Source organism: Barbus barbus (genome assembly GCF_936440315.1).
Source record: "Barbus barbus genome assembly, chromosome: 1".
In the NCBI taxonomy this organism is placed as follows: domain Eukaryota; kingdom Metazoa; phylum Chordata; class Actinopteri; order Cypriniformes; family Cyprinidae; genus Barbus; species Barbus barbus.
This window is the reverse complement of record NC_136729.1, coordinates 39,756,618-39,771,286: the sequence shown is the minus strand read 5'-3', so window position 1 is coordinate 39,771,286 and position 14,669 is coordinate 39,756,618. Positions and strand designations below refer to the sequence as shown.

General features: G+C 38.3%; 1 protein-coding gene across 1 annotated transcript; it reads right to left on the bottom strand.

The window, feature by feature from the left end:
• Positions 1-1,700: 1,700 nt before the first annotated feature.
• On the bottom strand, positions 1,701-10,486 carry LOC306868650 (microtubule-associated tyrosine carboxypeptidase 1-like). The gene is made up of 7 exons (XM_079414913.1): positions 10,317-10,486; positions 8,575-9,343; positions 7,302-7,445; positions 7,084-7,216; positions 5,748-6,053; positions 5,118-5,215; positions 1,701-3,381 (listed from the first exon to the last, which is right to left on the bottom strand). Exons 2-7 carry the CDS (start codon positions 9,304-9,306, stop codon positions 3,220-3,222), a joined length of 1,575 nt encoding a protein of 524 aa, XP_079271039.1. The 5' UTR covers positions 9,307-9,343; positions 10,317-10,486; the 3' UTR covers positions 1,701-3,219.
• Between the last annotated feature and the right edge of the window lie 4,183 nt (positions 10,487-14,669).

The following is a 14,669-nucleotide window of genomic DNA, read 5'->3' as shown; positions in this document are numbered from 1 at the left end:
TGAATGCGGCCAAGTACAGGGATATCCTGGACGAAAACCTTCTCCAGAGTGCTCAGGACCTCAGACTGGGCCGAAGGTTTACCTTCCAACAAGACAATGACCCTAAGCACACAGCTAAAATAACGAAGGAGTGGCTTCACAACAACTCCGTGACTGTTCTTGAATGGCCCAGCCAGAGCCCTGACTTAAACCCAATTGAGCATCTCTGGAGAGACCTAAAAATGGCTGTCCACCAACGTTTACCATCCAACCTGACAGAACTGGAGGATCTGCAAGGAGAAATGGCAGAGGATCCCCAAATCCAGGTGTGAAAAACTTGTTGCATCTTTCCCAAAAAGACTCATGGCTGTATTAGATCAAAAGGGTGCTTCTACTAAATACTGAGCAAAGGGTCTGAATACTTAGGACCATATGATATTTCAGTTTTTCTGTTTTAATAAATTTGCAAAAATGTCAACAATTCTGTGTTTTTCTGTCAATATGGGGTGCTGTGTGTACATTAATGAGGGAAAAAAAATGAACTTAAATGATTTTAGCAAATGGCTGCAATATAACAGAGTGAAAAATTTAAGGGGGTCTGCATACATTCCGTACGCACTGTATATTACATATGATCTGTATATATGCAGCTAAAAGCCAAGCCACTTTCATGGTACCTAAAACCCTGGACTGGTGCAAACTAAACTGAAATTCACCTGGCTAGCCAGCTGAACCGGCTTCATGGTACAGGCCCCAGACCATCAATTAAAGTCTTGTGAAGTGAAAAGCTGTTTGTAATAAACAAATCCATCTTTATCTCGTTTAAACTTGTTTTAAACCCTTTTAAACTTCTCACTTGTAAAAGGTACTTGTTCCATACAAATCTCCTGATTCAGACGCAATGAGTTCTTCCCTGAAAAAAAACAAAAAGCATTATTCTGGATGGTGGTCTCTTATTTTAGTTGGAGACAGTGGTTTGAAGTTAAAAACGTTTTGATGGATTTCTACCAAATAAAAAGCTTTTTAGTTCATAGGATGTTAATTGATGGACTGGACACGTGTGGATTATTGTGATATTATCAGCAGCTGTTTGGATTCTAATTCTGATGGCACTCCTTCATTGCAAGACTGGTGAGCTAGAGATGTAATGTTAAATTTCTCCATATCTGTTCTGATGAAGAAACAGACATCATCTTCAGCAAATATTCATTTTAGGTGAACTGTTTCTTTATGATGTGCTTCACAACATATTTGTGACCCTGGACCACAAAACCAGTCATAAGGGTCAATTTTTTATGAAATTTAGATTTATGAATCATCTGAAAGCTGAATAAATAAGCTTTCCATTGATGTATGGTTTGTTAGGCTGGGACAATATTTGGCCGAGATACAACTATATGAATATCTGGAATCTGAGGGTGCAAGAAAATCAAAATACTGAGAAAATCGCCTTTACTGTTGTCCAGATGAAGTTCTTAGCAATGCATATTACTAATCCAAAAAAAGTTTTGATATATTTACGGTAGGAAATTTACAAAATATCTTCATGGAACATGATCTTTACTTAATATCCTAATGATTTTTGGCATTAAAGAAAAATTGATCATTTTGACCCATACATTGTATTTTTGGATATTACAAATATACCCCAGTGACTTAAGACTGGTTTTGTGGTCCAGAGTCACATTTAGTCTGAAATTCAGCACTCAGACAATGATTTTAGGGACTGCAGTGTACAATTTTAATAAGATAACAGCAACTTATTGTGAAGTGTGCAATTTTCGTGCAGTACTGACAATGATAATAAATACAAATTGATATGTAATTTCAAGCATATACCATCTACCTATGACATGACGCATGAGTTTGGAACCCATATAAGGCACATCCACATGACCTCCCGTTTTTTTCTTCCTGAGTCCATCACAATCTTAATATGCACAGTGAGGAAGCTGGCCAGCTGGACTGCTTTAAACAGGTACAAAAAGCAGAGGTTGCAGTGGCAACTCTCCTACAAAGCTGTCACATCACATTAGCACAGGTAATAAAGACCACCAAGGGTGCTCTCAGACGAACACTGATTATCTCTAGATAGAGTACTAGCATTTCATAAGCCCTGATCAGGAAAAAGAAAAAATAGTGACAAAGGGGGCAATTTTTTCACTATAGTAATTTTCATCAGAGATTCTCAATGAACATTCCATTAAACTGAGTCAGCCTTGGTGTCTTTGCATTGCTTGCTATACTAAGTTAAAGAAAAAAATGCATTTGCTACTTGTGTATAAAGCTAATACCACAGACATTCAGTGTTTAACGTGAATACAAGAGGTAAACAAATAATAAATAAATAATAGAGAAGCTGAAAGACTAGTAGAAGTGTTCATAGGTTCACGTGTGAAACCATATAAATACTGTCAGGGTAATTCATTTGATTTAGTGCTCACAGAGTTCTGGCTTGCGTCACGTGTGATATCATTAATTAGCATGATGTGATGTGCCCATTACATTATGAGTGCCGTTAAAATGCTACATGACCATCTTTCAGCTTCTCATGAATATGGTGGTGTTCGGAATGGAATACTACTGTACTGCATACAATGTAGTTTCTTAAAAAGCGTATGAAAAGCAATATTCTGTCATCTACGATGCATGTTAAAATCCATACGACATCCAATTGTCAACGCTGAAATATTTACAACTATTTTGCATTTCTTATTTTGTTCAGTCTGATCAGCTAATCAATCGAGATTAATCGAATGACGGTTGATACCGCTTTTGGTTCAGGTGTAACACTGGAAACACAAGGTCAAGTCAAGCCCACTGCATTATTGTACTGCACACTTTGGCATAATGTACTTCACCATTCATGCATTCAGTAAATTTGCATACTGTGCACAGTATATTAAAAAATGGTATGAGTATGGTAGTATGCCATTCCGAACATACCTTGGGTTTGCAAGAATCCTGAATGTCTTTCATGCCTGAGAGTCATATGGTTTTAAAACAGACAATCATTGTATTTGTAAACAGACTTACTGAGTAATATGGCACTTAATGTAGCAAATTACCACATCAATCATGCTGTTTGTAATACTTTTTATGGATGATCATCATGGATCACGTTTTCATGAAAAAACATCCAAAATTATATCAATCAGATGTTTGTAAAAACCCAGTTTTGCAGACACTGTTTTTTGGCCTGGGAAAATTGAATCGTTTTGATACTTTTTTTGTAACTCTTCATGGAAGGAGCTCTTCAAGCTCTGCATCGCTCAGTTCATTCACTGTGACAATGTGGTCGAGGTGTTGAAGATAACGTTCTTCATCCTGCATGAAGTGAGGAATCCTAGTTCCATTTAGAACAGCCAAATGCCGAAGTCTGTCCACATCTTCATAGGAAACCTAAAAACAGGAATTACACAAAGAGGTATGTACAGTATCTCACAGAAGTGAGTACACCCCTCACATTTTTGTAAATATTTTATTATATCTTTTCATGTGACAGACAACACGGAAGAAATTACACTTTGCTACAATGTAAAGTAGTGAGTGTACAGCTTGTATAACAGTGTAAATTGGCTGTCCCCTCAAAATAACTCAACACACAGCCATTAATGTCTAAACTCCTGGCCACAAAAGTGAGTACACCCCTAAGTGAAAATGTCCAAATTGGGCCCAAAGTGTCAATATTTTGTGTGGCCACCATTATTTTCCAACACTGCCTTAACCCTCTTGGGCATGGAGTTCACCAGAGCTTCACAGGTTGCCACTGGAGTCCTCTTCCACTCCTCCATGATGGCATCACGGAGCTGGTGGATGTTAGAGACCTTGCCCTCCTCCACCTTCCGTTTGAGGATGTCCCACAGATGCTCAATAGTGTTTAGGTCTGGAGACATGCTTGGCCAGTCCATCACCTTTACCCTCAGCTTCTTTAGCAAGGCAGTGGTCATCTTGGAGGAGTGTTTGGGGTCGTTATCATGTTGGAATACTGCCCTGCGGCCCAGTCTCTGCTTCAGTATGTCACAGTTCATGTTGGCATTCATGGTTCCCTCAATGAACTGTAGCTCCCCAGAGCCGGCAGCACGCATGCAGCCCCAGACCATGACACTCCCACCACCATGCTTGACTGTAGGCAAGACACACTTGTCTTTGTAATCCTCACCTGGTTGCCGCCACACACGCTTGACACCATCTGAACCAAATAAGTTTATCTTGGTCTCATCAGACCACTGGACATGGTTCATGTCCTTAGTCTGCTTGTCTTCAGCAAACTGTTTGCGGGCTTTCTTGTGCATCATCTTTAGAAGAGGCTTCCTCCTGGGACGACAGCCATGCAGACCAATTTGATGCAGTGTGCGGTGCGGCGTATGGTCTGAGCACTGACAGGCTGACCCACCACCCCTTCAACCTCTGCAGCAATACTGGCAGCACTCATACGTCTATTTCCCAAACACAACCTCTGGATATGACGCTGAGCACGTGCACTCAACATCTTTGGTCGACCATGGCGAGGCCTGTTCTGAGTGGAACCTGTCCTGTTAAACCGCTGTATGGTCTTGGCCACCGTGCTGCAGCTCAGTTTCAGGGTCTTGGCAATCTTCTTATAGCTTACGCCATCTTTATGTGGAGCAACAATTATTTTTTTCACATCCTCAGAGAGTTTTTTGCCATGAGGTGCCATGTTGAACTTCCAGTGACCAGTATGAGAAGGTGAGAGCGATAACACCAAATTTAACACACCTGCTCCCCACTCAGACCCGAGACCTTGTAATTCTAACGAGTCACATGACACCGGGGAGAGAAAATGGCTAATTGGGCCCAATTTGGATATTTTCACTTAGGGGTGTACTCACTTTTGTGGGCAGCGGTTTAGAAATTAATGGCTGTGTGTTGAGTTATTTTGAGGGGACAGCAAATTTACACTGTTATACAAGCTGTACACTCACTACTTTACATTCTAGCAAAGTGTCATTTTTTCAGTGTTGTCTGTCACATGAAAAGACATAATAAAATATTTACAAAAATATGAGGGGTGTACTCACTTCTGTGAGATACTGTATATTCATTATTAAATGAATAAATTCACTGAACAAAAATAAATAAATTACTTTAAAAACATTAATGTTAATAGGACCTGCCTTGCCAAGAGCAGTTAATATTTTAAAATCAATGTTCCTCCTGTGGCGTAAAATCCTTAAAATTCCATCAAGGTAGACCTGATCTTTACTGAAGCAACCTGTATACACACACATATGCGAAAAAACAAATTATACAACAAATACTGAGAGGCAGTATAAAACTAGATGGTAAAGTTTGACAAAACAATGTTGGCTTGAGAAATCCTGGCCAGAAAGCCAGAAGTATATTTAATACCTTGAAGGTCTTAAGTTTGACAGAAAGCATTACACAGTTTACACAGCAGATGCTTTCCAGATGAAGCGGTCTTTACCATACATCTTGCAGACTATATGGGTAGACAGTATGTTTAGGCATGTTGTTAACACTTAGCACATTGCTAGCACGTTTTATCATGTAGGCAGTATGTTTAAGCATGTTCTATGACATTGTAATATGTCTTAGCACATTGTTAGTACGCTAGCTTTAACATGTTGCTAGCATGTTTCAGATATGGGTGCATCTCAATCAGGTGCAAGGCTTTTATAGTGATAGATTGATCAGAGAATGCTGGCTTTCTCAAGTCAACATAACGAAATGACACATCACATATAAGAGATGTTTCTCAGTTCTATTCTTAGCGATTAGTTCACCTGGTTTCGAGGTATCTGTCTGTCCTCGTTTGGCGCGGAGGCAGTATTCCCAGCGTACAGCAGGATCTTGGACAAAGCGAGCAATATGGCTGAACAGTTGGCTGAAGCTCATGTTTGTGGCATGGTATACAGTATAGTATAGCAGAGCGGCTCGCCACAGGAAGGGCTGTTTCCGTAGCAACACACTGTGAAGACTAGCAAGCCCCTCTTCAGTAGGATTTGCTGGTTTCAGTCCAAACTGCTTTCTCCCAACAGAAGTGGCCCATGGCTGCATGCTGTTATTCACACCCCGTAAGTAATGTGTGCCTGGGAGTGAAAGTCATAAAATTGCTGGAAGGGCAGGATTTGAAGACAAAAGACTCTAAAATTAACATCAAGGATGGTCAGTTATCAGCTAGATTCAACCAGAAGAATGTCAATACAATATTTCTTAAACAGCAAAATCAATGTCCTAACCAGGTGTGACCCAGCAAAAACAAGTGCTTTGCCCGCCGAGACCAAATGCAAAAATGCTATACAATGTGACCCACTGACAGCCAATCAAAACATAACTGATATGTAATATGTAATTCCTGCAGTACTCTGTATTGTATATTTTTGCAGGTCAGAACACAGAAATGAGTTAGCGTTTTAGCACTAGCAGTTCCATCATCCTACAATCAATGTTTTTAGATGTGTTTTTAGTTAAATGAAAGGTCTGTGGTTAACACAAACTCATGTTTTTTTCAATGACATAAAATACATCAGTAATAAACCTTTTTTAAGCTTAAATGTCTTGAAAAAGGTGGTTGCTAAATAGTAGTAAAAACTGTAACTGTTACTGTACTGTAGTAATAGCAGCTAAATGATATAGAGGTCATCTGGGAAATTAAACGTCATATTGCTAAACGGGAAACTACTCCCTGCTTTCACAGCCTCTTATATTCACATTCTTGCTAACTTATATTTTGAGCGCAAATGTTTTTTAAAGACTTTTATTTAGCCTACATTTAGCTTTTAACGCGTATAAATCATAAACTTTTGTTGGTCACATAATCCAAAAGTCTGGGGAAAATCCTGCTGGGTATTTGTCAAGGAAACCAGGGTGATGCTAACATCTCGGCTGGCCTACAAAAAAAAAGAAACATCTTCACAGCAGCACTCTCTTAGACCAAGCAGAATTTGTGCTAATTAGATTTTACTATATACCTAGAACTACACAACAGCAATACGAATGAAATGACTGAAGAAAAAATGTCACTTGTCACAGTCGGACTGGTTAGAACAAAACATTTACAGATCAGTTTAGTATTTAGTAGTGTTTGATATATAATTTAAATTGTGTTAAAGTTCATACCAATCTCGTGTCTAAGCATGCCCTCAAGCCAGTGTTGCCGTGCTCCTGACAAGTTAATAGTTAGTGTTGGTCGACATCTCTCCACCATCATTACTGCCTGGGACAGAAGCTCATCAGAGAGACTTACAACCACCTGGTGACAGAATCTGAGATTACTATTGGTTTGTTATTTTTCAAAATACTAATGCACAGACACTTGAACTGGGATTTCCACACACCTCACCGACACAGCCCTCCTTCTGTAGGTACTTGCGTGTGGCTGCCCACACTTGACTCTTCGGTAGCAAGCTGCCCCCTGTGACTTCTTCAAAGTTTTCATAGTTCTCATACTTCCTCAGCACACACTCCATAATCCCAACTGCCTAGAAAAAGGCATGAGGTGAGACAAACGGCAACAGTTTCAGGACTTAAACAACATTATGGCTATGTTCCAAACAGGGGGTATTCTTCTAGTTAATTAAAATGAAAACCATGAAAGAAAAAACATTTTTGTTACATGAAATAAATAGATGTTAACTGAAATTAAATAAAATTATTTTTTAAAAAGTACATTTATATAAATATTTTATTTATTTTATTTCAGACAGTTGCAAAGCAAGCATTTCATGTATTTAAACTTGATGTACTAAAATAACAAACTGAAATAAAAACTATTCAGACAAAAAAAACTAATGAAGATGACAAAATTACTAAAATTTAAAATGAAAATGGGTAATATAAAATTCATACAAATATAATGGTATCTCAATGATACTAAAATATCACTGATTATCAAACTTAGCAAGCTGCAAACCTAAACAACATTTTATGCCACCATAAGCATACTTTCAAGGTTTTATTCAAAACCTAAGGCAGCACTGTATGTTTCTTTTGCAGAGAAGGAACTGACAAGCTGATTAAAGTGTAGAGAGATATAGAAATCATAGATAAAAATGGTTCAAACTAAATCAAAATGCAGTATTTTGTATCATTTCAAGCTTATTAGAATATTGCATCATCATCTTAGCAATGTGCAAACATGTAAACTCTACAGAAATCAACTATAATTGGAGTCTCTCATGCGCTATTTATATGGCTCACAGAGTTGCTCCCAACATAGAGTGTTCCAAATCGGTCACTTAAGAGGTTTCTATTTCCGTTAAGATGCTACCTTAAGGTGCAGTCACTTTGAAACATCTGCAAAAATTTGTGAGCAAAAAGAGTCCATTGTCTATTGTCAATACTGTAGTAATGTATGAAGCACTGCTCACACAGAAGCCTCTTTGAAACCAAGCTGCTTTCTGTTGGTCAACGTGGTGAAACAGCAATATCTAAATAAGGGGAGTGTTCCCGCTCATGTTTTCTTTTTGAAATAATTGGATTTTTCATGAAAATTCACAGAAATGAAATGTGACTGCACCTTTAGAAGTCAGTTGCTTACGGAGGCAGCTGACACTGACAGTAAGGTGGCTCACTGGACCTAAACTTGTGTATTTTTTATATAAAACATACCTGGGACAGGAAGAGACTGGATCCCTCTCTGTACTTCTCCAAAACACTGACAGGCTCTGGGGAGGCATACTCAAACTGAGGGTCATACTGATAGTTAGACTGAAAAAAGGTCTGACGCTCCTGTTCCAGGTTTACGGGACGAAGAGCCACAAGCAGGCACGGCCCACGAGGTGTCGATGGCGAAGGAAGTGGAGCGATACCCCTAGCAATATGTGGCAAGGAGGTTGCAGGTCTCATTTGACCCCTGCCAGCACGTGTGGGCGTCGTGGAGTTCATTGTGCATGTGCTCTCACTCCGACGAAGCCAGTTCCCTGGCCCCAAACTAAGGCTTGTCAGGCTTCGCATGGGTGGAGAAGGGCCACCACTACGCCACGGTGGCTGTATCACCTTCTGCACTGGCTGCGTTGTTCTAATTCGCTGTGGTTTTATTTCCAGACTAAGTGGCCTTCGACAAGGTGGTGGTTTGAAAGGTTCCCTTGGCTGCGCAGTTTCTCCTTTATTTCTACCTTCTGTCTTCTGGAGCCTTTGTTGAACCTGGGAGCAGCCATCCCAAGGCTGTGTGTGAGGCCCATTGTGGGTCGATTTGTCTCTTTGGGTGATACTGCTGGTCCTGGCTCTGACTGGTTTGGATTTCTCTGTGCTGGGGTCTGGTTCTAACATTTCTGAGACATTCTTTGCAAGCCCTCCTCCATTAGTCTGCTCCATGCAGTTCTCACCCAGATCCAGCACCATTGCTACATCCACGCCCCTGTCCACCAATGCTGCGCACCTGAAGAGAAAAACATACCTCCATTTCCTGATTCAACAGCACATAAAAACAGTATGTTTAAACAGATTTTACACATAAGGATTGAAAACTCTTTATGCAAACAAATTATTTAGAATTGACAAAAAATACTTTTGGGACACTGACACGTCTTGCAATACTCTGAATGAATGAAAGAAAGAAAATTAATTTAAACAGAATTTGTGTGATTTTTATAACTGTTACGCATGCAGTTTCATAACCCCATATTAATTTAGAGACTAGATGTGAATATTTGTACTTTTAGGAATTCATCTGTCATACAGCAGGGGCTTTTAAAATATATAGTAAATAGTATGATACATGTAACTAACATGTTACAAAAAAAAAAAAACAGTTATCAGTTTAAAACCTTGTCAAAAATTTATGAATTTTTTATATGTATATATATATATATATATATATATATATATATATATATATATATATTTAATGAATTAGTTAATTATTTTTACAGTTATACTAAGTCTGATTGGATACTGTGCCATCTTTATCAGATCTACTACTGGGATATGGTCTTGATATTGGACAATAAAACTAAACTATACAGAGAACTTTAAGCATTTTAAAATTTTGAAAGATTTTTCCATTTATTTTGATGTCATAAAGTGTATTTATTCAATTAGCAATTTTATTAGATCTACTGGGAAATGTGTTTTAAAATGTCTCGTTTTATGCACGCTGGAAAAAAATAACAATAAAATCCACCTCGTTATGGAAATTCCAATAGGATTCATTTTTCTGGCTAATTTGAGAATAATAAAGTGAGTTTAGAATAATAAAGAATAAAGTCAGACTATTGCTTGAAGAAAATTATGTCAGTGCATAATTGATGCATGAAATCAACAGCTCTAGCTCTTGACAATGCACTGCCGATTCACCACGAATGAGCCATTTTAACACATAAAACAATATGTATAAAAGACGCAACACATACCGCGCAGCGCTTCTTTTCAAATAAATTAACTTCAGTTCATTTTGGAATTCCGTCCATAATATCAGCAGCAGCTCTTCAACTTCCGTTCAGTAGGTCAAACGGCTGATATGGAGGAATAACGGTACATGACGCCGGGAATACTGGGAGTTTAGGATGGCTGGGATTGCGTTGCAGCAAATGACGCGCTGGCGCATCTAAATGACCTGTTCGCGTCGCGACGCTTTGCTGTCAGCGTGCGTAAACGCGTAAACGAGACCGGGGCAAGTTGTCACTTTAATTCCAGTTTCTCCGAGTAATTTTAATTTTAAAAGTCAATTTCTGTGTAGCCACATACAGACTCTATCGCGGGGCACGTTATGACAGTGTAAACCAGCACTTATTACTTTATGATTTGCGAAATAAAACGCGAAGAATTAAAGAAACGTTAAAAAGGGTAATTAATGAATTGTTTGAAATTACAGCATCATATGTAACCCTCTCTGTCCTAGAAACACAGTTCAATATATATATTGACAGCATCAGAGACTTGTGAATTTTATATTTCTTTGATTTTGATATAGACCTATGTATATGCTATACATGTATGTTTGTATTTTTTGTGTCTTTGTTTTTAACTTTTATACTTAGCCTACCTCCCCCTGGCAACTGCTTTATTTGTTGTAGCGTAATTTATTTTCTATCTTTTTCCTTTTCTATGCTATTTCTTGATAAAATACTGTTTGTTCTTTAAAAAATAAATAAAAAAGGATCACAGTTCAGTTCGGTAGTTGACTCTAGCATGAATCTAGACCTACGATGTGTTTTCGTTTTGTTCACTTATTTACCTAAAAGTTGCTACTTCAATCATTTTAAATGAAAACATTTGTTTATACAAAGAATAAATAATAATTAAAAAAAAAATGCTTGAGATTGAGATGAACAAGGCAAGACATACAAAACAAAGTAGAAGAGTCATATTTATTTTTTGTATTTGGTTATAATTAAAATGCATCTTGAACATGAGTAAAAAAACATGGCCTGGGTTCCGTTCTTCGTACGTCGCTTATTACATCCGAGATCAAAAGACACATACCAGATGATATTATCCAGCTACTCATTATCTGCTAATTAGGTTCTTCGAACGCACCAGTTGTTGATGATTAGTATGGCTGGATTGAGTTATCTGAGATCATTGCGCGTTCATGCGCTGGTTTAAAAGGGGATATGTATCGACAGCAGAGGTGGGTAGAGTCCCCAAAAACTGTACTCAAGTAAAAGTACTTCTAGAAATATTTACTCAAGTAAAAGTAATGGTCTGAATAGTTACTTGAGTAAGAGTAAAAATGTATCGGATAAAAAAACAAGTAGCCTAGTTAGTTACTAGTTACTTTGGGTCATATAGGTACTGAATATAGTCTATTTTTATTTAGATATAGATTACATTTATGTAATGCCTATGTGTATACACACACACACACACACATTGCCGTTCAAAATATATATATATTTTAATGTAATTTGTTTCAGTGATGCAAATCAGAATTTTCATCAGCCTTTACCCCAGTCTTCAGAGTCACATAATCCTTCAGAAATCATGTTGATTTATTATCAGTGCTGCTCTTTTTAGCTTTCTATTCATCAAAGAATACTGAACAAAATGTCACAGGTTCCAAAAAATATTAAGCAGCAAAACTGTTTCCAACACTGGTAATAAATCGATATATTATAATGATTTCTGAAGGATCATATGACTCCGAAAACTGGAGTAACAGCTGATGAAAATTGGATACACGATGTTAATAGGCCTATATTATATATAGGCTATTAATTGCACAGTGTGAGATTCATTGGTCCTCACAGAACTTTGTGAGATCGCGATGAACAAAGAGTGACAGCTTTATTGGTTATAAGCACTCTTTGCCAGCTTTCTAAGCAATCCATTTAAAATGTAGAACTTTGTTTTTTGGCCCACACACACACGTTGCAACTGCATATTTATGCAGCATATTTATATGTACAATATGCACATCTGCATATTTATGCGGGATTCGCTCTCGAAGTAGCAGTATATTGATAGCAATAGAAGGGACAAAATATGTGAAAATGTGCATTAAGAGAGCACCCCCACTTATTTCAGAAGCAGCCTTAGTGATTACTTCTGGAACCTGGTTGATATGCTTCTATAACTATACAAAAACAACAAAATACAAATGTACTACATAAAATAATTTAATAAATGCATATTTACAATTTAAGCACTTAACTAAAATAAGTATTAATAAAATTAATAACTAGAGAAGGCTAACTATATTCAGCTTGCGTCCATTTAGTGAGAAAAACCTACTTGAATTAGAAAAAAAAAAGCTTTTCTGGTCTTCAGTGATGCGAGGATAACGTTTGAGCATACTCACAATATGTGAGACCCGAGCCAATTCATAAAAGAACAATGTAGATTTAAAAGCACACGTCCAGTTTTGTGCGAGTGAAGGAAATCCGCTTGAGAGTGGAGAGATTCCTGCTCGCGCATTACATGATCGCGTAACATTATGCGCTCTCGACATCTATCATTTAGATCACGCTAAAATGAATAAAGAAGAGAAGAAAGCGGCCCTAGGCAGCTGCCTACACATGCCAAGATACACCAGATGCAGTTAGAAATTAACTAAAAACAAGCCTATGGCAAGACATCTGGTAGGGGGGGCACCTGGGGTGGCCAGCCAAATTTCAGGGGGGGCCGGTGCCACCCCTGGCCACCACATAGACACGCCCCTGCCGCGCGCCGCTGCGCAGAGCTAACGCGGGTTCCGCGGGTGTTCATTTCATACTCTGTGACAGCTTATTTAATGTATAAATTATACATTGTATTTAATGTAAGGTACATGTACAACAAACTGGTAATGTCATAGTGGTATCGTGGCCTATACCTGTGGAACAGACAGCACACACGGTGTTCATCTAATAAAGATCTTCATATAGCTCTAGCAAACAAGCCTTTGCAGATTTGCTTTCAACTGACTGTAGATCCAAAGCCACGTCTTCAGCGCTCTTGATGTTCTTAAACTCTGTTATCTGAGTGAGAACCGCTTCAGAGACTCAGCGCGTGCGGCAGGGAACTGAACGAATCATTCAAACTGATTCGCGAACCGATTCACTGGTTTGCCAACAGAATCGACTCAAAAGAATGAATCATTCGCGAATGGGCATCGTTCATTGCCCAGAGAAAAGTAGACGGCGCGTTTGGAATAAACCGAAGCATTTTTAATTTTTAAGATACAGTAACGAGAGGAGAGTCGCCCACAGTAACGAAGTAAAAGTACTGTTTTTTCTCTAAAAATATACTTGAGTAAGAGTAAAAGTACCCATTTTAAAATATACTCTAAAAGTATTAGTTACCCAAAAAATGTACTCAACATCTACGCCCCTGAATCCAGCTAACTGAGTTAGCGACGTACGAAGAACCCCCTGGTTTCCAGAGGTGGGTAGTAACGAGTTACATGTACTTCGTTACATTTACTTCGTACGTCGCTAACTCAGTTAGCTGGATTCAGGGGCGGATCCCCCCCCCACTTTTTATAAAAAGTAAATTCGTCCCCCGCACTTTTTCATTGGACAGTTGTGTTCTCGACATGTTGAGGTTTTAATGGAGCAATGTATATAAATGCAGAATGATTTAAAATTCAAAGAGACAATATAATTTATACATGACGTTTACGTTTCCATGGCAATCAGTCACTCAGTTTGTGACGTCACGACATGCCCAGGCTCGCGCCCGCGGTCCCGCGCTGTATCCATCATTCATTAGAGCTCGAGATGAGTTCAAAGCGTCAAGAAACTATTCACTCCTTTTTTACGAAGAAGTCAAGCAGCGTAAGTTGTCATGTGGGATCTGAATAGTGTTGCACAATGTTGAGTGACTCTGCCTATTGCTCTTGTTGAATAATTAGCAAGTTTTGATGTTCATTATATGGAGAATAAAAAGCTGCCTGGACAAACATGCACTTATTTTCAGTCTATTTTTCCGTAACTCTTTTGTGACGTCTTTTATTTTAACACGTATGTATGTTATCAGAACCCTTCAAATAAGAATAAAGATCATGTTGAACTGAGATTTTTTATTCCCTGTATGTACATGTTTCAAACACTGCTTTATTTGCTGTAGACGGAGGCAGAAGTGAGAGTGAATGAGGCAGAAAGTTTCAGTGAGGCTTCAGAGGTAAAGATTATTTACAGCATTGTCTATGATAAGATATTTCTTTTAACATAGACTAATCAGACTAATAGAACAGAACAGAATAAAGGAGTATGTGAATGTGCAAGTATCCATTACTGTGTGCCATGTACTCTACATACAACACACAAAATACAATCTGAAAT